The 27,175-nt window shown below is 42.8% G+C and overlaps 1 protein-coding gene across 10 annotated transcripts in view; it reads right to left on the reverse strand.

The window, feature by feature from the left end:
- Positions 1–27,175, reverse strand: part of NRXN1 (neurexin 1) — a 2,061,945-nt gene that overhangs the window by 879,751 nt on the left and 1,155,019 nt on the right. For all 10 annotated transcript variants that reach the window (XM_075339225.1, XM_075339229.1, XM_075339228.1 and 7 more), the window contains one exon: positions 11,452–11,625. In XM_075339225.1, coding sequence (XP_075195340.1) covers positions 11,452–11,625 — 174 coding nt within the window. The remainder of the gene's footprint in view (positions 1–11,451; positions 11,626–27,175) is intronic.

A 27,175-nucleotide genomic window follows, 5' to 3' on the forward strand; every position in this document is an offset into this window, starting at 1 on the left:
GCTCATTACTCGTAACAAGTGATGAGCGGGCACTACCATGCTCGGGTACTCATTACTCGTAACTAGTTATGAGTGAGCATTACCATGCTCGGGTACTCATTACTCATACCTAGTGATGAGCAGGCACTACCATGCTTGGGTGCTCATTACTTGTAAGTAGTGATGAGCGGGCACTACCATGCTCGGGTACTCATTACTCGTAACTAGTGATGAGTGAGCATTACCATGCTCGGGTACTCATTACTCATAACTAGTGATGAGCAGGCACTACCATGCTTGGGTGCTCATTACTTGTAAGTAGTGATGAGCGGGCACTACCATGCTCGGGTACTCATTACTCGTAACTAGTGATGAGTGAGCATTACCATGCTCGGGTACTCATTACTCATAACTAGTGATGAGCAGGCACTACCATGCTTGGGTGCTCATTACTTGTAACTAGTGATGAGCAGGCACTACCATGCTCGGTGCTCGGTACTCATAACTAGTGATGAGCGAGCTCTACCATGCTTGGGTGCTCACTACTCATAACTAGTGATGAGCGAGCACTACCATGCTTGGGTGCTTGGTACTCGTATCTAGTGATGAGCGAGCACTACCATGCTCGGTACTTGTAACTATAGATGAGTGAGTACTACCATGCTCAGGTGCTCGGTACTCATAACTAGTGATGAGCGAGCACTACCGTGCTCGGGTACTGGAAGAGTTCCTGGAAACATGTTGGAGTCCCCCTTTGACTTCCATTACACTCGTGTACACAAGTCGAGCCCATCTGAATGTCAAACTGCTCGTTACAAGTAACAAGCACCCGAGCATGGTAATGCTTGCTCATCACTAGATACTAGTACTGAGCACCCGAGCATGGTAGTGCTCACTCATCACTAGTTACGAGTACTGAACACCTGAGCATGGTAGTGCTCCCTAATTACTAGTTATAGGTAATGAGTACCCGAGCATGGTAGTGCTTGCTCATCACTAGTTACGAGCTCCGAGCACCCGAGCATGGTAGTGCCCGCTCATCACTAGTTACGAGTAACGAGCACTCGAGCATGGTAGTGCTCAGTCATCATAAGTTACGAGTAACGAGCACTCGAGCATGGTAGTGCTTGCTCATCACTAGTTACGAGTAACGAGCACTCGAGCATGGTAGTGCTCGCTCGTTACCAATAAATTGTAGCTTTCAGGAAGGACAAAGTATAAACAAAGTACCTATCCATTTTGTACCAATTGCTTTGGACAATCTCTTTTTGTTAGAAGGGTCCATTGCTTGGATTCTGATTAAAGAACTGGAATCTGTAGAGTTATTCAGCTGCAATAAATTCGCTAGTGCCACCATATGGAAAATAAAGCATTACACTTTTAGCATTAAAGTCAATCATATCATTACATAATGCATACATTTATATATTTGTTTTGTAGTCACCCTCTTCTATATATAGATGAAACTTCCTATTTTACAGAAGTGTCCAGACTAACTCTTCTGCTAGTTTTGTTAAGGATCCCAGTTTTACAATGTACAAACTAAAAGACAGGGACTTGCTAGAAAAACCTTTGATGGGCTGCAATTTGCTTCTCAACCGTGTGGGTGGCCACACAAAATCACTACAGCATAATATCTCCTGAGGAAGTATTGTAAAATCATATTTTTTATGCTTTTTCAAAACATGGTTCTTTCACGACACTCATCCCAGGATATGTTGAGCTAATATTTAAGATAAGGTAGGATTTGTGCCATTTGAGTTTGTTGGTTCATTAATGTCAACTGATAAAACTAGCAATGTATGTGTATAAAATCACCATGTAAAGCTTGAATATCCATCAAAAGAGGGTTAATGTACATGATTTTTTATATAATGTGCCGCAGTAGCTATAGCTCAATACGTAGAACTATATATAAGACATCAGACGGCTTCTGATTGTCTTTCTCCGTTTCCTTGACAGGGACAGAAGTGCTTTACCAGAAGACATGTGAAGGCTTTATGTTCGGAAATAAGAATTGCATGGCAGTTTATTTTTATCTCATATTCAGAGATCAGTGGGGGCAATAGGAATCCACTCAGGTAGAAAATCTATAGATTTAGGGTCGTCTCAGAGATTAAGTCTATTATTTAGAGTCTTAGCCTTTAGTTACAATAAAAGGATAGAGGTTTATAATGCAATTCTTTTCTGGTCTACAGTGTTATGTCTTTCACTTTTAAGTATGTAGACTCCAGTGAATGAAAAATCAGAAAATACGATTCATTTTTACTAGACAATACAAGTTCTCATTCAATTCCTGAGAGGTATGTGAGTCTCTCTTAAGCCTGGCACGTCGTGTCAGTATCTTCACAAAGCGTGACTTGCTGTCTAAGTATCTCCACCAAGATTTACATGTTGTAGGATCCTCTTCCACAAGCTTGACCTGTTGTTTGGGCATCTCCATTAGACTTGTCATGAAGTATCAGCATGAAGCATCAGCTTAACATGGAGGTATCTGCATCTCCTGCTTGACCCGTTGTGTGCACATTTTGTAGAAATTTAACATCTTGGATATATCACATGTAGTAATGAGAAAACACTTCCATGCATGTGTGATCAGGTACTCGTAACTAGTGATGAGCAAACACTACCATGCTCGGGTGCTTGGTACTCGTTAAGAGAAGATCAGACGCTTGGAATACCCGAGTATATTGGAGGTCAATGGGGAACTCGAGTATTATTCCAGGAAATCTTCTGGAAAAATGCTCAAGTTTCCCGTTGACTTCCATTATACTCAGGTACTCGAGTCACGTCCATCCGCGCATCAAACTGCTCTTTCATGTACCGAGCACCCAAAGACGATAATGCCCCCTCATCACAAATCACATGTGCAGCCTGCTGAGGCTCAAGTAGGTTGTCCAGTACAGAAGATTTTCTTTGGTTCAGAATCCTCTCCTCTTGCAAAATCTAACCTATTCTGTCTCATACGCTCAACACATGATTTTGAATGGTCACTGTGTCATTGTGTTGGTTCTCCTATATGGTTACTGCATGGCACTGCACACATAGTGTCAGGTTTTTCCACAAGCAACAGCTGATAGTTGCAGATCCCAGTGGGAAGACATTTTAATTCTATATTGTACATTTTTTTCAAACTGCATTACCCATTTTATGTTTGGGTCTAAGAGGTGAACATATTTCCTTAGGAAGAGTCTGAGATGCCAGTGTAAAGAGACTTATGGGACATTTATTGGTTCTTTTGGAAATTAAGTATGTAAATAGACTCTTCAGAAGTAAAGGGACTTGATCTCCACCAATTTGCTCCACCTTTTGGATATAGCAATCCTAGAAGTCAATAACAACGAGCAAGGCTCCAATAGGTGACGCCAAAGGTTAAATCCTTTCCTTTCTAAAGATGCTCTTTGCATATTTCCATTTTATCTTTATTTTGGAGAAAGTTGGCTGAAGACTACTTTTTGGATAGCATAGGGATATATCAGAGAAGATTTGTGAGTGCGTTATTACACGCAGTTATTGGACCTGTGAGGCTCAAATACAAAGATGGCAATGGGAATGGACAGCAGAAAACATAGCGTACGTGTTAAACATTCATCTCTATGGGAGAAATTTGGCAATGGTTTACTCTTCTTTCTCTATCAGCAACTCGAGCACGATCAATTGAACCCAGAAGTATGTATGGCTAGGTTAGCAACTAGTGATAAGCAAATAATTTGGTATTTGGGTGCGCTTAACGAGCATTTGAAGCTCGGATGGGCGAGACTTGAGTAGTTGAGAGTAATGGAAGTCAATGGGGAACTTGAGTATCTTTCCCAAAGATTTTTCAAAAAAATGCTTGAGTTCCCCCTTGACTTCTATTATTCTTGGGTACTTATGTTGTGCCGGGCATCAAATGCTTGTTAAGAGCACCCAGGCACACGAATAACAAACTATTCGCTCATCACTAAAAACGAGTGCTTGGTCAGAAGCTACATAAGGTGTATGGGCATCAATGTCATTTCTCACAGAACTAGAGCTAAAAGGCAATAATTTACATTGTTTAATGCTATCTACGAAAACACTCCTATTGCAATGAAGAGCTAGTGTAGCTCTATAGCCTTAACTGCAACTATTGGCATGTCTAGTCTTTAATTTTAATTTAGTTATCTGTATATTATGTATAAGTATTTACAAATATATTTTTTATTCCACTACTACACTCAGTCGTGTTACTTTATTGCACTCTTTTGCATTGTTAACCTTTATTACATGCCTTTCAATGACTAAAGGCTACTTTACACGCTGCGACATCGCTAGCGATCTTGTTAGCGATGTGAAATTCTAGATCGCAAGTGCGATCTTTCGAGATCGCACATGTGTAAAATGACCTATGTGCGATCTCGAAAGGTCGCACTTGCGATCTAGAATTTCACATCGCTAACGAGATCGCTAGCGATGTCGCAGCATGTAAAGTACCCTTAACTCTAAGGTAACAATTTACAATAATATGATTGATGTTAGACAGTGGGACATTCTCAAGATGGTTTAGCCAACTGAAATTCAAAAATCCTTATGGGAAGATTTTAGAAAATGAAACCCCATTAAATGATAGGGATAGCTCAGTGGAATTAAACCTGGAAATAAAAAAACCCCTAACAGTGAAAATAAAAGCAATGATAAAGATCAGTATCATGAGGAAAGTCAAGAAAACCGCCGAAGAGAGAGAAAGAAGAAGTTTGATGGAATTCAATCAAAATACGGAGCGGACCCTATTTGATCCACTGAAATCTCATTATTGAACTTAGCAAATAGAGTTTGCAGTTTGAAGAAAATTGACAACCGGGGTTCTAATCTACCACAGAATCCAATTAATGCGGGCACTGTGCAAGTTGGGAGTATTTTTTTTTTACCTGGTAATAATCTGCTAAAGATATAAAGTTAGACAAACAGTGCAACCAAAGCATCTGTCTTGTCTATGGTTAAAGAAAAAAAAATCAATGATAAATCATATGAAGGGTTGACTTTTCAATTTCTTTCTGTTATTTAATTATATTGATTGGCAATATTGCCCATTGAACTGTGAAAGTTGGAAGCGGCCCACATGTGAACCAAGGGAAGAATATATAATATATTAAATGTCAATGGAGAATAAATCTTCACGCTGCTCCTTGGTCCCATTGGCTTTTTTTTTCATCGATGATGTGAATTTTGATTACGATGAAGTAAATATATAATAGCCAAGGGAAATACCTGTCGAAGCAACAACTGTATAAATTATGTGCTGTAATTCCTCCGCCTGCTCTAAAACCATACAATGATTAAACTTAAAGAGGTCGTCTGGATTAGGAAAAAATACATTTCAATATGCAATTTTCAAATAAAGAGGTTCGGAAATATTGAAGACATATATGCTCTACATGAGCAGCTTGTGTAATGTTTGGGTTTCCCTGTGGTGGCACTATAGAATAATTTAACACTTCCTGCCTAATTCTCTCATAGATTACACTTAAACAGTTACTTCCATCTCCAAGATCCTATCCCAATATGTAATAGGCGTAATAATAATCATATTAGCAAAAAACTCAAAAAACTCAAATGTAGTATAGTTCTCCTGATTTAGCCATGTCTCTTGTGGCTCATGTGCAGGGCAATGCAGCTTAGGTATCTATGGTTTCAACCACTCATAAAGTCACAGTGTACCACTCACAGCCAGTGTAGTGATAGCGAACAGTAGAAGAGTACCCACTAGACCACAGTGGGGACCCAGGTTTACCCTTAAGTGGGAGGGGCTTAACTAAGTGCCCACCATGAGGCAGACGCCAGGTACAACTCCCAGGGCGGTGACCGAGACTGTGGCAGCTGACCCCCAGGACAGGTGAGGGAATCAGGTATAGACAAGTACAGGCGGTGTAACTGAGGCAGGCTGGACAGGCGTAATGGGACCTGCCAACTAGCTGGCAGACTGGTACACTGATGTTGCGGACAGGGGCCGGGCTACTGCAGGGGCTGCTCGGATCCGGGTTCGTTACTGTGGCTCGAGTGGTAGCCGGACCCGGGCTCGTACAGCCGTCCGTCCTCACAACCATAGGAATGGGGGTATTTACAGGGGATTGGTTTGCCAGTGACGTCACCCGTGGGTTGAGGTAAGAGTTGGTAGCACCGCCACTGCCTGGTGATGGGACGCCCGGGGCTGATGGAGTGGGGCAGCAGGATGGAATCCCCTCCACGGGTAAGGGAGGTGTAGTCCCAGGGCCCCGGTGAACGGGAGTGGTGACTGCGGAGAGTGTCATGCAGGGTTGGACCAGGGATGGATGGTGTACTCACAGTTCCAAAGAATTGCACACAGAGTCCAGTGGTAAACCAAATTGCCAGTGACCAATTGCATCCAGCGGGTGTACTTGGGTCCCACACCCTGGTGTAGCAAACAGGGGTCCCTTCCTCCTGCACTCAGTGTTTGTGTCTTCAATGGGACAACTCCGCTTGGAACGGGGAAGTCCACTCCCGGTACTTTGTATGTTGGGAGCTGTGACCTGCGAAATCTGACCCTTGGGATCTCAGTGGGTTCTGGCGGACACCCTATCCCCCGTGTTGGGCTTCCGTTTCACTCTCTGGGCTTACTGTGGAACAAGGCCTCAAACCTTGTACCCGATCTCGTCAATTGACAAGGGGCTTAAAACCTTCCTCGCCCTAGGGTCCAGGCCCCCCGACTGTGCACGGCCTCTGGACCGGATTCCCGCTGTCGGCACCGGCGGGCTAAAACCCTGCCCCCGTCCACTTAAGGTCTCCCGCGACCGGATCTCCATCGCCTTTGGTCCTGCTTGCCGTCTGCCACCTAGTCCGGTAGTCCAGGGGACCCAACCCTTGACTTCGCTGTCACTTCACACTACTCCACTTCAACTTTCAGAACTCCACTCCTGTCTGCTTTGTTCTGTTGTGTTCCCACCCCTGACACCTCAGGACCCATAGGCGCTCCCATGTGGGTTTTGTGTTGGTATGCCAAGGAGGATGGAGTTTTGTACCTGAGAGATTTGTACAACCTCTGTGACTACCTGGTTTTGCCAGGGTGTCACACTGACTGAATGTGTTGTGCAGTCCCCTCCCCTAATGGGAGGGTGCCTTAAATACAGAGTGCCTCTCAAACATAGGCTGAGAAGTATTTCTGAGAAATGGCACTCCAGCTCATTAAGAGAGGGCCGGTGTGGTCGCTTTTCAAGTGCACTCCCAGGAATACTGTGTGGCATCTACAGGGTCGGAGAGGGGAGGAAGGCAGAAGCACACATTGATGGCCCATGGCAGTGAGAGAAGGAAGCAACCCAAGTAAATAAGTGCGCATCCCTGCAGACAGTTAGCTGCTCGTGGTCGTAACCATGGATACCTAAGGTGCAATGCCCTGCACATGAGGTAAGACACATATCTAATCAGGAGAATTATACTACATTTCTAAGAGGAGGTATTTGCTAATATTATTATTATTACACCTAATACATATTGAGATCATGGAGATGAGAATACCTCTTTAATTATTGGAGATCAACTTATCATCAGGAGACCCTTCTAACAATATTTTATTGCCCCAAAACAACAACTTCTTTGAATATTTAGCTAATTAGAATGTGAAGAATAGAAATGTACCTAATAGTCTAAATTATCGCCTACAATGATTTTCCTGAATTAATCTTGTAAGACGTCTTCTCGGAATGTACAATGTGATCAGAGACGACATCATCCTTGGAGTGGCCAAGAGACTCAGGTTAAGAGGAGCTAAGCAAAATATATGATGCCCTTGTCACGTATGACTGACACACTCAATTAGAATTTATGACCTCTATTAATGAGACTTCCCCTGTATTAAATTTATATGATGAATTTTAATTTCCCTCATTGTATCTTTTGTACCTGGTGACCTTCTCCGCCTCACCATGGTATACCTTACACACTCAGTTTTGAAAATCTTATAAAAAAAGAAAATTAGCCATTAAAAAAATTCTTATTTTAATAATATTAAGGTGTTACAAATATTTTATTATTCATTATATAATATTTTAATTTATTTTTTAGCACAAGTATTAAATTTAACTCTAACCCCAACTAATAGATAAAGAGATTTTATTTTGTGATTTAGAAGTCAGTGGCTTGACTGGTTTTATTGAGTAAATAATGGATTTTTTTGACCACGTGCACCCACATCATCCACGTTGTTATCTTCATGTCATAAAAAGACATTCAGCTAAATGAGTCCTCCAAATTCCAAAATTACAAATCTCAGCTTCCTAAACTCCCGGGTGCAGGAGTGGCATGAGAGGAATGGTAAAGTTTTGATTGTAAAGTTGCTTTAAGACTCATTGTAAAATAATAATAAAACAAAACAATAAAAGACACATGATGACCACTAATATCCCTCACTGTAGGTAAAAAAGAAGAAATGTACTCAAAAATTGTAACCTTTAGGAAGGACATATGAAAATACCGTATTTATGTACTAACTAGTTTTGCATTTCTTTTTCTTCAGTTTCCATGGAAATACCACGTCTGAATGCATCAGAAATTTTGAAAAGGAGTCCGTCAGCCCCAAACTGACAGTACAGGCTAAGCACAGTAAAATATAATGCATATAATGTATACAAAGAGCATTTTTAAGCCCCAATTAACCATAATGGTTTTGTTCATGCCAGTCTTGATAAGGGAATATGGTGGAGTCAAAGGCTCCTGATTCATTAAGACGAGTCAGAAATGTCTTAAGTTTGGCGTGTGCTTCACCACAAATTTTACTAAAATCAGATTCTAAAGTAAGTTTTGCATACGCCACAAATAGTGATGAGTGAGCACTACCATGCTCGGGTGCTCAGTACTCGTAACTAGTGATGAGTGAGCACTACCATGCTCAGGTGCTCTGTACTCGTAACTAGTGATGAGAGAGCACTACCATGCTCAGGTGCTCTGTACTCGTAACTAGTGATGAGCGAGCACTACCATGCTCGGGTGCTCGGTACTCGTAACTAGTGTTGAGCGGGCACTACCATGCTCGAGTGCTCAGTACTCGTAACAATCAAAATGCTGTGGAGAGAAAAGCGCACATAGGGTCTTATCTGGCAAACAATGCAGGCTTAGAAAATGAAAAACAGGTGCTCACCTATGGAAGTTGTGACAGGCACAACTCCTATGTATGCAGAAAATGGTCAAGCAGCAGCCCCGATAATGCAACAGGGAATCATGAATGGATAAGAAAGTCGGGTTTAACACTGCGCTAAAACCATGAAGCCAAACGATGTGATGAATTCTTTGCTATATTTTCTTTATTTAGGCCAAGTCTACGCGTTTCAAAGGCATGTCCGCCTTCTTCATCAGGACAAAGGAAAAAAGGTATCATGCTGTTTTTTCCTTTGTCCTGATGAAGAAGGCGGACATGCCTTTGAAACGCGCAGACTTGGCCTAAATAAAGAAAATATAGCAAAGAATTCATCACATCGTTTGGCTTCATGGTTTTAGCGCAGTGTTAAACCCGACTTTCTTATCCATTCATGATTCCCAGTACTCGTAACAAGCAGTCCTCTTGGATGGGTTCAATTCAAGTATCCAAGTATAATAGAAATCAATGGGAAACTTGAACATTTTCCCAAAAGATTTCTCAGAAAAATGCTTGAGTTCCCAATGGACTTCCATTATACCTGGGTACTCGAGTCATGCCAAAGTGTCCAACTGCTCGTTATGAGTGCCGAGAACCCAAGCATGGTAATGCTCAATGATCACTAATTACGATTACTGAGAACCCGAGCATGGTAGTGCTCGCTCATCACTAGTTAGGCCGGTTTCACATTTGCGCTATTTCGACACAAATGGACTCCGTCACTAATGTAGTACAGTTCATTTATTTACAGTGGAAGAGTGACACCATGCTTCTTGCACTACCCGCATGTGTCCACATGGTGTCACGCTTACACTGTAAATAAATGAACTGTACTACATTAGTGACGAAGTCCGTTTGAGTCGAAACAACACAAATGTGAAAACGGCCTTACAAGTACCGAGCACCCGAGCAAGGTAGTGCCCGCTCATCACTAGTTACAAGTACCAAGCACCCGAGCATGGTAGTGCTCACTTATCACCAGTTATGAGTACGGCGCACCTGAGCATGGTAGTGTTGTCTCATCACTAGTTATGAGGACCGTGCATCCGAGCATAATAGTACTCACTCAACACTAGCCACAACACATCATGAATTAGATATGCAAGTGTCACCATCCCACACCTTATCCCATCCCCTAGCTATCCCAACTCTGCCCATTTTTCCAGAGCTGATGAGAAATGGCATGAAAACAGCAACATTTGCCAAATTGTTTAGCAACCTGACTTTAAGCAACAATTTTTTTGCAACTTTTAAGTGTTTTATGCCAGATTTCTATTATAAACATTTAGATGAATTGGTGCCTTAGTGATCTAATCATAACCTCCACTCTACGGAAACTAAAGTTTGATTAAACATGCTAATTAGGGTGCTTGGTGCACCGGTAGTGTTGGTATGGCCAAGAGGCTCAGTGCACTATTTCATCTGCTGGTTTTGCATGTTACTGCCTCCCTCATGTTATTTGCTGCTAAAAGTAAGCAGCGGGCTTCCTTTAATTGTGATAAATTGGGGTGGTAATCTTATATTTTCTGTTATCTTAACATGCTAGGGCTATTTTTTTATTATGCCATGGAACTCAAAAGATTCTATTTACACTATGGTTCTAGACAACAATTATGTAAATTACTGGGCTGTACGGTAGAATTTGCCAAAACTGCTCCATCTTTTTTATATAAAGCAGCGATTGGGTGAGAGACCTCCTGTCCCACACACATTCTGCACATAATACTTCTTTATTGAACAAATTATATAAAATAGTGTGTGTCTTCATACAAATTATAATATTTAAGAACTCTTCCTTTCAAATGATTTTTATAAGCACTTCCAAATCGATCTTGATTAAATCATTTTTTTGTAAAATCAGTTTCATTGCCAAGAAGGTACGGCTAAATCATAGACAAAACATGGAATGATGTAAAATAAAAACAACTTTTCAGACAAATGAAAAATAAATTTATTGTCTTTTTAAAAGAAATAAAAAGTAAAAAATCAAATAAACAAATAAAATGTAAACATGAAAACAGTGAGGTATGACAATAACATGAACAAATGTAGAAAATTAACAATAAAATGTCCATTTAACCAATATCATGATATGAATAATGTGTAAAATAAAAAATAATGTATATAAAAAAATAAAACCCTTACAATAAATTCTAAATATTCGCACAATGAGAGAAAATTATTATTGCAATAAGGAGTTGATAAATCATAGCAAATTAATAATTTGCAACAATAATAAAAAAATATTTTTTTCGATCAAAGAATGTATATTTGTAATGCATATAAAAAAGAAATAATTATTAGACAAACGGATTGTCTGGCACTGATGGACATATTTCCATTTGTACAGTTAGTGTGATTACAATATGTACCTTCACATCCTCTTTCTATTTGCCCATTACACAAAATAGCATCTGAGATCAAGTCTGGAAGACGTCCATTCAGATCAACAGAAGCGAGGCAGCCCTGGAATCCTTCCTTGGCATGGACGAGTTTTGGCAATATTTTGTACGTTTCTTTGGCAACACCTCCTATGAATAGGTCACCTTGCAGAAAGAAAAAGACCAAACAATTGTAAGGAAGCAAACATAATCAATTATAATGCATTCCGAAAATTATTTTATTAAATACATTTTGTATGTTAAAATTTTAACACCTTCATTAATCTCTTTGAATAGCAACAGTGTCTAAAATAAAGTTATGTAACAACATACAAGTGGACTCGTCACAATGAACATGTTTTTCTATCCACGTGCAGGAAGAGAAGCTAAGAATGTTTACATTATATATGTGTATACATATATATATATATATATATATATATATATATATATATATATATATATATATATATATATATACACAGTGTATATATAGATTATATATATATATATATATATATATATATCAGTTAGGTCCAGAAATATTTGGACAGTGACACAAGTTTTGTTATTTTAGCTGTTTACAAAAACATGTTCAGAAATACAATTATATATATATAATATGGGCTGAAAGTGCACACTCCCAGCTGCAATATGAGAGTTTTCACATCCAAATCGGAGAAAGGGTTTAGGAATCATAGCTCTGTAATGCATAGCCTCCTCTTTTTCAAGGGACCAAAAGTAATTGGACAAGGGACTCTAAGGGCTACAATTAACTCTGAAGGCGTCTCCCTCGTTAACCTGTAATCAATGAAGTAGTTAAAAGGTCTGGTGTTGATTACAGGTGTGTGGTTTTGCATTTGGAAGCTGTTGCTGTGACCAGACAACATGCGGTCTAAGGAACTCTCAATTGAGGTGAAGCAGAACATCCTGAGGCTGAAAAAAAAGAAAAAATCCATCAGAGAGATAGCAGACATGCTTGGAGTAGCAAAATCAACAGTCGGGTACATTCTGAGAAAAAAGGAATTGACTGGTGAGCTTGGGAACTCAAAAAGGCCTGGGCGTCCACGGATGACAACAGTGGTGGATGATCGCCGCATACTTTCTTTGGTGAAGAAGAACCCGTTCACAACATCAACTGAAGTCCAGAACACTCTCAGTGAAGTAGGTGTATCTGTCTCTAAGTCAACAGTAAAGAGAAGACTCCATGAAAGTAAATACAAAGGGTTCACATCTAGATGCAAACCATTCATCAATTCCAAAAATAGACAGGCCAGAGTTAAATTTGCTGAAAAACACCTCATGAAGCCAGCTCAGTTCTGGAAAAGTATTCTATGGACAGATGAGACAAAGATCAACCTGTACCAGAATGATGGGAAGAAAAAAGTTTGGAGAAGAAAGGGAACGGCACATGATCCAAGGCACACCACATCCTCTGTAAAACATGGTGGAGGCAACGTGATGGCATGGGCATGCATGGCTTTCAATGGCACTGGGTCACTTGTGTTTATTGATGACATAACAGCAGACAAGAGTAGCCGGATGAATTCTGAAGTGTACCGGGATATACTTTCAGCCCAGATTCAGCCAAATGCCGCAAAGTTGATCGGACGGCGTTTCATAATACAGATGGACAATGACCCCAAGCATACAGCCAAAGCTACCCAGGAGTTCATGAGTGCAATAAAGTGGAACATTCTGCAATGGCCAAGTCAATCACCAGATCTTAACCCAATTGAGCATGCATTTCACTTGCTCAAATCCAGACTTAAGACGGAAAGACCCACAAACAAGCAAGACCTGAAGGCTGCGGCTGTAAAGGCCTGGTAAAGCATTAAGAAGGAGGAAACCCAGCGTTTGGTGATGTCCATGGGTTCCAGACTTAAGGCAGTGATTGCCTCCAAAGGATTCGCAACAAAATATTGAAAATAAAAATATTTTGTTTGGGTTTGGTTTATTTGTCCAATTACTTTTGACCTCCTAAAATGTGGAGTGTTTGTAAAGAAATGTGTACAATTCCTACAATTTCTATCAGATATTTTTGTTCAAACCTTCAAATTAAACGTTACAATCTGCACTTGAATTCTGTTGTAGAGATTTCATTTCAAATCCAATGTGGTGGCATGCAGAGCCCAACTCGCGAAAATTGTGTCACTGTCCAAATATTTCTGGACCTAACTGTATATATACAGTATATATATATATATATATACAGTATATATATATATATATATATATATATATATATATATATATATATATATATATATCTCTAATATATAAAGCTGAATGTGTGTATGTATGTGTGTGTGTGTGTGTGTGTATGTGTGTGTGTATGTCCGGGATTGGCATCTGCACCGTCGCAGCTACAGCCACAAAATTTAGCACACTCACACGTCTGGACCCCGAGAGCGTCATAGGCTATGTTGTGAGGTGAAATTTTAACCCCGCGCGTTCCAATTTACCAATCAATTTTGCCCCTATCTACATAATGGGGAAAAAGTGAAACGAAAAGTGTATCCGCATCGTCACATTTACAATCAGGAAATTTTGCACAGACACCTCATGTGACCCCGGGAACGTCGTAGACTATGTTTTGACAGGAAAATTTAACCACACGCTTTACGGTTACTCTCCAAAAAACATGCCTCCATTAAAGTAAATGGAGCCTGGAACTACAGGTTATTAGTAGGAGCTGTGATTGGTTGCTATAGGAACAAAAGACATTCATAGTATAAGAAGCTTATATGTGAGGTAATAAGATGTCTGTTGGGAGACAGATAGAGAGAGACAGAGAGAGACAGAGAGACAGACAGGGAAAGAGACAGAGAGATAGAGACAGACAGGGAAAGAGACAGAGAGACAGACGGTGAAAGAGACAGACAGAAACAGACGGTGAAAGAGACAGACAGAGAAAGACGGGGAAAGAGACAGAGACAGATCTGGAACGAGACAGACCATGAAAGAGACAGACCTGGAAAGAGACAGACGGGGAAAGAGACAGACGGGGAAAGAGACAGATGGGGAAAGAGACAGATGGGGAAAGAGACAGATGGGGAAAGAGACAGACAGACATGCAGACAGTGACAGAGACAGGCAGACAGGGAATGAGGAGACAGCCAGAGAGACAGACAAAGATAGATGGGGAAAGACACAGACCTTGATAGAGACAGACGGGGAAAGAGACAGAAAAATAGAGACAGACAAGGAGAGACACAGACAGAGACAGGCAGACAGCGAAAAAGACAGACAGGAAACGACACAGACAAAGAGACGGGGAGACAGACGGGGAAAGAGACAGACCTGGGAAAGAGGCAGACCTAGAAAGAGACAGGTGGGGAAAGAAACAGAGATAGAGACAGACAAAAAAAGAGACAGACTGAGACAGGCAGACGGGGAAAGAGACAGATGGGGAAAGAGACAGACGGGAAAAGAGACAGACGGGAAGAGACAGATGGGGAAAGAGACAGACCTGGAAAGAGAGAGACGGAGCACATTACTTGGCCAATTTAGTTAACTCTGTGTGGAATATATAGTGGTGTTGAAATATATCTTGTGAAAGGCTTCTATTAGCTTAGTTTTTTCCTTTTAATAATTACATTTCTATCTATTTGTTTTGTAGTTTTTGTGTGCACAATACATTTTTGTTAATACATTCTATTTTGTTAACAACAGTTATTAACCCGGGCGAAGCAGGGTAGTACAGCTAGTATATATAAATAAACATATATATATATATATATATATATATATATATATAGATATATTTATAGGGAACACTTAAACAAGGAATTTGTATTTTAGAGTCTCCTTTATTTTCTCCAGCAGTATATATATATATATATATATAAATATATATATATATATATATATATATATATACACACTGCATATGTATATATATATATATATATATATATATATATATATATATATATATACTGTATTTATTGGATTCTAAATCACAATTGCCCCCAAATTGTGGGGAAAATGTGAGTGCGTCTTATAAGCCGGATATAGCTCACGGGGGGAGGTGCGGTGGCGGTGGAGTGGAGCTGCAGAGGCAGCGTATGCTCAGATTGAGGTCTTGGAGAACTGAGATCTCAATCTGCGCATGCGCCGCTTGTGATGCGATGGAACGCAGGAAAATGGCCGCGGAGGCACATGTGCAGATTGAGATCTCGGCTCTATGAGATCTCAGTCTGCCTCCGCAGCCATTTTCCTGAAGCTCGCCACGTCCACTGCCCAGAGGTCAATGGTGCCTGCATCACACCACTGCCACACCCCCTCCTCACAGCTCCGGGACTACAACATTGCCCCACTTATGCCATTGCCACAGCCCTTCAGTTGTGCTTAAAAAACTCAACTTAAAACACATAACCTAAAATGTTAGCACATATATAGTATTCTGATATATTACAAATGTTAAAATAATAATAAAAAATCCTCTCGGAGAAAGCGTACAGACAATAATAATACCCTTTGATACGTTACACCAAGGCCCGGGGGATGAAGCATTGTTCAGGGATTAAAAGAACAAGTCTCATATTATTTCTCCAGGCCATACATTATACAGCACAATGTATTTATTTTTCATGATTTGTTCCTTTTTCTGTAGCATCGCACACTGCTTACTAAATACTTCCTAACTAACTTTCATTTGCTTAAAGGGTTTTCCAGAATTTTAACAGTAACATCACAATGTGACTGCCAGGTAATGAGGGACAGGGGGCTTCTTTACTGTCTCTCACATTAGGGGATCCCAGGCTATGCCTGACTTCTGGATTAACCCTGAAGGTGGCGACACCAGAGTCCTGTGCCTTACTATTCTCCTGAGCAGATCTAATCTGTCCCTCCACCCCTCCCCAGGGAAGGAAGGGGCAGGAGTGTGATGCAAACACAGATTATGACAGACATGGGAAAACCAAAATTCAGACACACTGTAAACGCACATGAATAAACAGTAAGAGACTAAGGAGAAAAGCAAGAGCAGAAAAGCAGCAACAAAAAGAGAACAAGGGTTAACACCACAACTGCTCATAGCAATAATGCACAACAACCACCAGTAAGTCTGAATCACAACACCTCACCAGACCAATATAGACAAACTATAGCTGGCATTAATGAAATAGTCCAGCCAGCATATATAGAAGGGGAGCAAACATGACTAGCTCCCCCAGAGCATGTGATCAAAGAGACTAAGAAGCAGCCCAGCAAATATTAACTCTTGCTAGCCTGCCTAAGTCTGTGAGCCGATGCCCAAGTCTCCCTGCGCTGATCCCAGATATCAGAGAATTTAGCAGGCAGAATGCCAGAATACTTAGTTTCCACAGATCTTGGCGCCGCCATAACTGTTAGCAATGCCTGGAAAAAAATCTCCTTCTGACAAGTGATTAACAACTTTTGGATCATTTTCAGATCATTGAAGCCCAATTCCCACCACCCCTTTGGTCAGGTGATTAAATAATATCATGCTTTATTGTTTGTAAGGTATAGCTCTATATTTGCTATGCCGTGACAATGCCTGTAAAAGTATCAAAAAGACACATTGCTCCATTAGCAGACGTAGACAGAACAGGCCCCCTGTGCACAAACAGTACAGGGAGGGCCATAAGTATGGATACACCCTGGGTGAGCAATAAGTGTGGATACACCCTGATAAAAAAGATGGCCCCCATGGGCGTCACCCATCCTCAAATGTTTTGCCCCTCCCAAGTACTAATATGCTACAAACAGTAAGGTGATATCAGCAACCACTTCCATTTTATCAGAGTGTATCCATACTTATGGTCCACCCAGGGTGTATCCATACAAATGGCCTACCAGGGTGTATCCATACTTATGAACCACCCAGGATGTATTCATACTTATGGCCCACCCAGGGTGTATCCATACTTATGGCCCACCCAGGGTGTATCCATAGTTATGGCCCACCCAGGGTGTATCCATACTTATGGGCCACACAGGGTGTATCCATACTTATGACCTACCAGGGTGTATCCATACTTATGAACCACCAGGGTGTATTCATACTTATGGCCCACCCAGGGTGTATCCATACTTATGGCCCACCCAGGGTGTATCCATACTTATGGCCTACCAGGGTGTATCCATACTTATGGTCTACCAGGGTGTATTCATACATATGAACCACCCAGGGTGTATTCATACTTATGGTCCACCCAGGGTGTATTCATACTTATGGCCCACCCAGGGTGTATCCATACTTATGGCCCACCCAGGGTGTATCCATACCTATGGCCCACCCAGGGTGTATCCATACTAATGGCCTACCAGGGTTTATCCATACTTATGAACCACCCAGGATGTATTCATACTTATGGCCCACCCAGGATGTATCCATACTAATGGCCTACCAGGGTGTATCCATACTTATGAACCACCCAGGGTGTATTCATACTTATGGACCACCCAGGGTGTATCCATAGTTATGGCTCACACAGGGTGTATCCATACCTATGACCTACTGGGGTGTATCTATACTTATTAACCACCAGGGTGTATTCATACATATGGCCCACCCAGGGTGTATCCATACTTATGGCTCACCCAGGGTGTATCCATACTTATGGCCTACCAGGGTGTATCCATACTTATGGTCTACAAGGGTGTATTCATACTTATGAACCACCCAGGGTGTATTCATACTTATGGTCCACCCAGGGTGTATCCATACTTATGGCCCACCCATGGTGTATCCATACTTATGACCCACCCAGGGTGTATCCATACTTATGGCCCACCCAGAGTGTATCCATACTTATGGCCCACCCTATAAATGAGCCCTTTGCAGTCCTATGACTCCCCAATTCCACCAACGTCGGGGGTTGAGATGGGCCCCCTTACCTCTTGGGCTCTGTGCGGCTGCACAGGTTGCACCAATGATATGTCTGCCCCCGCATTGCTCATGGAAGCGATATACTCCTTCAATCAGCTGACTAGTGGGTATTCTTGGCCAACCCTATGACTAGGACACATATTAACGCTACCAAAAAAATTCTATAAAATGAACGCAACAACCCCATTCAAAACTGTTATAACTAATTAGAGGATAAAATAATTAATCAAAAAAAGTATTAAATAATGGTGATGGTGATAATAGTAATAATAATGACAAAATAGAATATTTTTTGAATATTTTTCTTATAATGGTTTTAGCGACTAGATTGAGAGGTAATAAATTCTTAAACATTAATCACATTATGCAAATGTACGCTGCAAAGTGAATTTAGACAAGGAAAACGGAAACATTATTTGCCAATTTGTGGAAAATAGGCGAAAAACAGTAAGTAAAGCCAGCTGTAAAGAGACGTATTACTAAGGCATCAGCTGAGATAGCAGGTCTAAAATCACCAAAACTTTATTATATGCTTCAGCAGTCAGAGCCTGAATAAACAGTGCATGCCTATTTAGTGCGGCTCATAGATGACCTTCATCCGCTGAGCATGATACGCAGGCTGCTTATCCATACACTTGGAAAATCATCTCAAGGTCCATGATAATAAACAATGTAGCTTTATTATTTGTGTACAGTGACATGGAACACAGCTGGAAACCAGAATTATTAGGTAAACAGCACATTCAGCTTTACAAACAGAGACTGAAAAGCAGTTTTGATGACCTTTTGGGAATAGTTTGCGCACAAAAAAGTAAAATATAAAATATTTCTAATAGCAGATTTTGTTTTTAAAGAAACAACTCAAAAAGAATCGTCACATTCTACAGATACTTCATCATGGATCCCTGTTACGGGCCGAGGTGCTGCCGTGCCTTGGTCGTCTTCTTCCTCATCTGGCCCTTCATTGCGACGTTCTAGTCGTCTGGCAGCTTCACAGTCTTTGGGGAGAACGTTCTATGATTCAGGGACTAAAGGGTACTTTACACGCTGCGATATCGGTACCGATATCGCTAGCGTGCGTACCCGCCCCTGTCGGTTGTGCGACACGGGCAAATCGCTACCCGTGGCGCACAACATTGCTAACACCTGTCACACGGACTTACCTGGCCGGCAATCCGCCTCCTTTTTTAAGGGGGCGGTTTGTGTGGCGTCACAGCGACATCACACGGCAGCCGTCCAATAGCAGAAGAGGGGCGGAGATGAGCGGCCGGAACATGCCGCCCACCTCCTTCCTTCCTCATTGCTGGTGGACGCAGGTAAGAAGATGTTCGTTGTTTCTGCGGTGTCACACATAGCGATGTGTGCTGCTGCAGTAACGACGAACAACATCGTACCTGCAGCAGCAACGATATTAAGGAAATGAACGACGTGTCAACGAGCAATGATTTTTAACGTTTTTGCACTCGTTGATCGTCGCTCTTTGGTGTCACACACTGCGATGTCACTACTGGCGCCGGATGTGCGTCACTAACGATGTGACCCCAACGATATATTGTTACCAATATCGCAGAGTGTAAAGCACCCCTACATTGCAAAAAGCAGCTACTGCACATGTGCAGGAAAACAATGCTGTTTCCAAGATAAGTCCGGAATAGGCCTCAATGAGCATGCTCGCCACGTGGCAGCAGCTAATTGGCTGAAGTGACATCACTGCTGACATGCTATCCCTTTATTGGTAGTGGGTGACATCACCGATGATGCTCTGTAGCGCTATTGGCCGAGCTTCGGGCTGGCTATGGGCGCCGCCATCTTGTGGGCAGGCACTAAGTTATAAAAAGCCCTGGAGGATGCACGTGAGTGCTCAGTCGTTTTTATCCATGCATGAGGTAGATTCCCATGCATGTGGTCTCCTCCTGAGTATTATAGCGATAGGCATTATAGACGCAGTCCAGTCTATAGCCTGTGTGTGTCTGCTGGTTAAGCGAGTTTTACCCGCCCATTGCTCTGTGATTGCTGCTTAGGCATATACTGTCTGAGTGTAGGGCTTAGGTGTGGTTAGCACACATACTATCAGATTAGACCGATTGAATGGCGTCTTTTCTATCCTCTTCTCTTCTGTGGTTGTTGTTTTAGAAGGCAGCCGATCTTTATCCATATCACTATACAGTGCGGTTAGCACAGAGTGCTCCTAGGTCAGTATGGTTACAATGAGCCAGCATACAGGGCAGTACGGTTAGTACTGTGCCCTGCTATCCTTTTATACACATTGTGTGTGTGATCTAGACACACTATATATGCTATGTAAATATATATACTATAACCTCTGTGAGGAAACAGAGGCTTTAGTATTAGGATCTCCGTGATACGTAACGGTGCTCCTACACCTTCATATTATATAGTTGTCTCTGAGTCAACGGAGGCTTCTTGCTCTAACAGAGCTACTAAGGGTAGTACTGCTTTACACACTGCGACATTGCTAACGATATATCGTCGGGGTCACGTCGTTAGTGATGCACAACCGGTGTTGTTAGCGACGTCGCAGCGTGTGACACCATGGAGCGACGATCAACGAGTGCAAAAACATCAAAAATGGTTGATCGTTGACACGTCACTCCTTTTCATAATATCGTTGGTGGTGCATGCCGCAGGTTGTTCGTCGTTCCTGCGGCTTCACACATCGCTATGTGTGACACCGCAGGAACGATGAACATCTCCTTACCTCCGTCCACCGGCAATGAGGAAGGAAGGAGGTGGGCGGCATGTTCCGGCCGCTCATCTCCACCCCTCCTCTGCTATTGGACGGCCGCTTAGCGACACCGCAGTGACGTCACTATGATGTCGAACGAACCGCCCCCTTAAAGAAGAGATTGTTCGGTGTCTCCAGCGACGTCGCTAAGCAGGTATGTGCGTGTGACGCTACCGTAGCGATATTGTTCGCTACGGCAGCGATCACCACATATCGCACGAACGACAGGGGCGGGTGATATTACGCACGACATCGCTAGCTAGCGCTAGCGATGTTGCAGCATGTAAAGCACCATTGAGAGTGGCAGCTCTATATGTGGTGTGACCTGTAACTCTACATTACTACCGCCTCGGTGTTACAGCTGCTGTTCTCTTTTATCAGCCATTAGTCAGCAACAAGAAAATACCTTTACACAGTGGACCCTGACTATCTACAGTGCCTACAAGTAGTATTCAACCCCCTGCAGATTTAGCAGGTTTGATAAGATGCAAAGAAGTTAGAGCCTGCAAACTTCAAACAAGAGCAGGATTTATTAACAAATGCATAAATCTTACAAACCAACAAGTTATGTTGCTCAGTTAAATTTTAATACATTTTCAACATAAAAGTGTGGGTCAATTATTATTCAACCCCTAGGTTTAATATTTTGTGGAATAACCCTTGTTTGCAATTACAGCTAATAATCGTCTTTTATAAGACCTGATCAGGCCGGCACAGGTCTCTGGAGTTATCTTGGCCCACACCTCCATGCAGATCTTCTCCAAGTTATCTAGGTTCTTTGGGTGTCTCATGTGGACTTTAATCTTGAGCTCCTTCCACAAGTTTTCAATTGGGTTAAGGTCAGGAGACTGACTAGGCCACTGCAACACCTTGATTGTTTCCCTCTTGAACCAGGCCTTGGTTTTCTTGGCTGTGTGCTTTGGATCGTTGTCTTGTTGGAAGATGAAATGACGACCCATCTTAAGATCCTTGATGGAGGAGCGCAGGTTCTTGGCCAAAATCTACAGGTAGGCCGTGCTATCCATCTTCCCATGGATACGGACCAGATGGCCAGGCCCCTTAGTTGAGAAACAGCCCCACAGCATGATGCTGCCACCACCATGCTTGACTGTAGGGATGGTATTCTTGGGGTCGTATGCAGTGCCATCCAGTCTCCAAACGTCACGTCTGTGGTTGGCACCAAAGATCTCGATCTTGGTCTCATCAGACCAGAGAACATTGAACCAGTCTGTCTCAGAGTCCTCCAAGTGATCATGAGCAAACTGTAGACGAGCCTTGACATGACGCTTTGAAAGTAAAGGTACCTTACGGGCTCGTCTGGAACGGAGACCATTGCGGTGGAGTACATTACTTATCGTATTGACTGAAACCAATGTCCTCACTGCCATGAGATCTTCCCGGAGCTCCTTCCTTGTTGTCCTTGGGTTAGCCTTGACTCTTCGGACAAGCCTGGCCTCGGCACGGGTGGAAACTTTCAAAGGCTGTCCAGGCCGTGGAATGCTAACAGTAGTTCCATAAGCCTTCCACTTCCGGATGATGCTCCCAACAGTGGAGACAGGTAGGCCCAACTCCTTGGAAAGGGTTTTGTACCCCTTGGCAGCCTTGTGACCCTCCACGATCTTGTCTCTGATGGCTTTGGAATGCTCCTTTGTCTTTCCCATGTTGATCAAGTATTAGTGCTGTTCACAAGTTTGGGGAGGGTCTTAATTAGTCAGAAAAGGCTGGAAAAAGAGATAATTAATCCAAACATGTGAAGCTCATTGTTCTTTGTGCCTGAAATACTTCTTAATACTTTAGGGGAACCAAACAGAATTCTGGTGGTTTGAGGGGTTGAATAATAAATGACCCTCTGAATAAACTTTTCACAATTTAAAAAAAAAAAAAAGAAATAACATTCTTTTTTGCTGCAGTGCATTTCCCACTTCCAGGCTGATCTACAGTCCAAATGTCACAATGCCAAGTTAATTCCGAATGTGTAAACCTGCTAAATCTGCAGGGGGTTGAATACTACTTGTAGGCACTGTATTTGTATTATACCATCTTTTTCCCAAATAGATAGCCCTACCGTAACAGATCCCCATGCTTTTGGCATACGCTTCACAACTACAATAACTAATAAGGAATGTCAACACAAAATGACTGTGCAAACCCAGCAAAGGCACTTGATGGATCTATCTCCAACCCTCATTTTCTTGATTGACAGTTATAGCTTTCTATGAACCAGAGGAGAATAGAGAAGTGCATCTTATAGTCTGAAAAAAACGGTACATTTGTTTTCATTGATTACAAGCTGAGGCATTTTAATAGATAAAATTCTCTATTTTTTGTTTCATTATTTTATTTTAGCAAAGAGGGCAGTGGGGGGAAGCTTCTGCTGCAGCCAGTTGCCTTATAGCCAGACAGTTTGATCTGAGGGGGTTTTTTTCTTGTTTTTTTTTTTTAAAATGGGTGCAACATGGCTGATTTTTTTGGTAAAAATAAAAAAATCTCTTTAAATGCCATGTTAGGCTATGGGTTGAATTTGGTAGACTTAGGTGGGCTTTGCACGTTGCGACATCGCAGGCCGATGCTGCGATGTCGCACACGATAGTGCCCGCCCCCGTCGCAGGTACGATATCGTGTGATAGCTGGCGTAGCGAAAATTATCGCTACGCCAGCTTCACACGCACTCACCCGCCCTGCGACCGTTGCTCTGGCCGGCGACCCGCCTCCTTCCTAAGGGGGCGGGTCGTGCAGCGTCATAGCGACGTCACACGGCAGGCGGCCAATAGCGGCGGAGGGGCGGAGATGAGCAGGATGTAAACATCCCGCCCACCTCCTTCCTTCTGCATATCCTACGGAAGCCGCGGTGACGCCGGTAGGAGATGTTCCTCGCTCCTGCGGCTTCACACACAGCGATGTGTGCTGCCGCAGGAACGAGGAACAACATCGAACCGTCGCGTCAGCGTAATTATGGATTACACCGACGCTGCAACGATGATACGATTACGATGATATTGCGCTCGTTAATCGTATCATCAAGGATTTACACACTACGATATCGCATGCGATGCCGGATGTGCATCACTTTCAATTTGACCCCACCGACATCGCACCTGCGATGTCGTAGTGTGCAAAGCCGCCCTTAAGTCTACTTTCAACCTTAAAACTATGAAACTATATGGCTCTCAAAGTATAACTGTAGTATGTGACACTGTAGACTCAAAGAAGGAAATTTTCTGTGATTATTGTTTTTCTGACCAACAATTAAGGATTTATGAATTTCATCTTTAGTATTCCGGTCTTTTTGGCCCTGTGCCCATGGCAGATTGCACCTGCGGACTTTTCTGTAGGTATTTCTGCAGGTTCACGCAGCAACTCCCTGGAATCCGCGGCTAGCCATTGCTGCAGTATTTCTGCGGAATTGTTGCGGTAAACCTGCGGAAACAGTTTGGATTTCATGCAGAATTTCTGTGGAATTCCCGCCCTGAATCTCCAGAGTGGAAAGGCAGGAATTCCATAGATAATTCCGCATGAATTATTGACATGCAGTTATGTGCGGCTGCGGGAAATCTGCAGCATTTTCCGCAGCTGTAAATACTGCAGCATTGATACAGCACTCCCCAAATCCCATAGGATAACATGTGGAGTGTCTGTACTTGCGTAAACCTGCGGATTTATCTATTAAATCTAGAAAAATCTGCGGGTTTTACGCAGCAAAATCCGAAGTTACTCTCTCCTGTGGGCACATAGCCTAAAGGGGGCTTAACACGCTACGATATCGTTAATGTTTTATCGTCGGGGTCACGTCGTTAGTGACGCACATCCGGCGTCGTTAACGGTATCGTAGCGTGTAACACTTACCAGCGACCTTAAACATCCTCCAAAGTGGTGAAAATCATTCACCATGGAGAGGTCATCCTAAAACCAAAAATTGTTAATGGTTGTTTAAAGATGTTGTTCTTCGTTCCTGCGGCAGCACACATCGCTGTGTGTGACACCGCAGGAGCGAGGAACCTCACCTTACCTGCATCCCGCCCGCAATGCGGAAGGAAGGAGGTGGGCGGGATGTTACGTCCCGCTCATCTCCGCCCCTCCCCTTTGATTGGCCGGTCGTTTAGTGACGTTGCGGTGACCTCGCTGTGACGCCGAACGCACCTCCCCCTTGAGGGAGGGATTGTTCGGCAGTCACAGCGACGCCGTCGACCAGGTAAGTTTGTGTGACGCTGCTGTAGCGATAATGTTCACTGCGGCAGTGATGACACGATATCGCATGCATGACGGGGGCGGGTGCTTTTGCGTACGATATCGCTAGCAATTGTTATAAATATTGTAGCGTGTAAAGCCTGCTTTAGAGTATTCTTCCTTACTCTTCCTTTTGTTCATTGGTGTTAGAGTTTCTTTTTTAAACTTAGTGAAGTTATTTTTTCATGACTTTGCCACCGACTTGACAGACTTAAACTGGCAAAGCTCCAATTTCCTCAAGCATTTCACAGTTTTGCTGTGTAGTTGGAAAGTTACGTGTTGTTCCGCTAAAAAAGAGATTGTTTCAGGAAGTGTTCAGCCGCTTTTGTAACTCTCATGCCCTTATTGATTTAACATTCGTTTAAAGACACTTTATTAACCGAGGGTCTAGATTTTTTTGTATAGTAATTAACCTTAAAAAAGTAAGGTTTTAGGCTGCCTCTAAGGTGACAAGGCTTATGGCCAAGGCGTCAGGATTGCTCAAGGTAGAATGTCTTTTTTATGTTCTTTACAGGTCCATTTATGTTGTATCCTCAATTACAAGCGCCAATCAAATCCTCCATGATGGCACATTTCAGCCAAATAGGAAATACCTTAATTCCCACGTGTGACATTTTCCAGACTTTAAACTTAATCATACTGTAAATTTAGATTTTAGGGCTACAGGTTCAAGACATTATTGATTTTTCTTTTAAAATCAATATGTTATTGCTATTGAAGGTTCACGCTGTAAAGCATTTCAGGGTCAGCATGTTCGGATGGTTCCAGTGGTGCATATAACCATCCATAATATGAGGCATAAAAAGGATCTACTGGTGCGAAAACATTGCCTTCTTATCACTGTTTTATTCCAGTTGTTTGTCCTGCCCTTTTTACCTTTTATGATTTTTATTGTTATATCACCTTTTATCAGCTTACCCAATCCTAGTGCTGTCTACATATGTTAAAATATCACTAAAAAATAAATTAGTAAATGGAGTATCCCGAGAGTAAACTGGGATATCAACATACAAATTATGGTCAGCCAATCTTGGCAAAATCAGTGGGTTCAGCTGACAATAATATACGAGGGGCTGCTGATACCGTATTTTTCGTTTTATAAGACGCACTGGATTATAAGACACACCCCAAATTTGGAGGGAAAAAAAAGGTAAAAGAAAAATATGAGGTCCATTTTAAAATCTGGTGGTGTCTTACCAAGAAGAGGGGGCAGCAGTGGAGCGGTAGTCACAGGAGGCAGGGGCGGTACTGGAGTACTGCAAGTAGTATACAAGGGGGACCAGATACTCACTGCATGTGCTGCTCTGTGCGGGGCCGGTAACGCCGCTCTGCTCTGTGCGAGCCAGGGACGCCACTCTGCTCTGTGCGGGGCTGGTGACGCCGCTCTGCTTTGTGCGGGCCGGGGCCGCCGCTCTGCTCTGTGCGGGCTGGGGACGCCGCTCTGCTCTGTGTGGGGCCGGAGACGCCGCTCTGTTCTGTGCGGGGCCGGTGACGCCGCTCTGCTCTGTGCGAGCCAGGGACACCGCTCTGCTCTGTGTGGGGCCGGTGACGCCGCTCTGCTCTGTGCGGGGCCGGTGACGCCGCTCTGATCTGTGCAGGGCTGGGTATGCCACTCTGCTCTGTGCGCGGCAGGCTCCCCCGCTCTGTTCTGTGCGGGGCTAGTGATGGAGCAGTCGAGCGCTGAGCAGAACAGAGCAGCCGAGCAAAACAGAGCAGTCGAGTGCTGAGCAGAACAGAGGAGCCAAGCGCCAAGCAGAACGAAGCAGCCGAGGAAAACGGAGCAGTCGTGCACAGAGCAGCTGAGCAGAACGGAGCAATCATGCACAGAACAGCCAAACAGAACTGAGCGGCTCCACACAGAACAGAGCAGCAGAGTGCATTGCTCG

This window comes from Anomaloglossus baeobatrachus, chromosome 3 (assembly GCF_048569485.1).
Source record: "Anomaloglossus baeobatrachus isolate aAnoBae1 chromosome 3, aAnoBae1.hap1, whole genome shotgun sequence".
Taxonomy (NCBI): Eukaryota; Metazoa; Chordata; class Amphibia; order Anura; family Aromobatidae; genus Anomaloglossus; species Anomaloglossus baeobatrachus.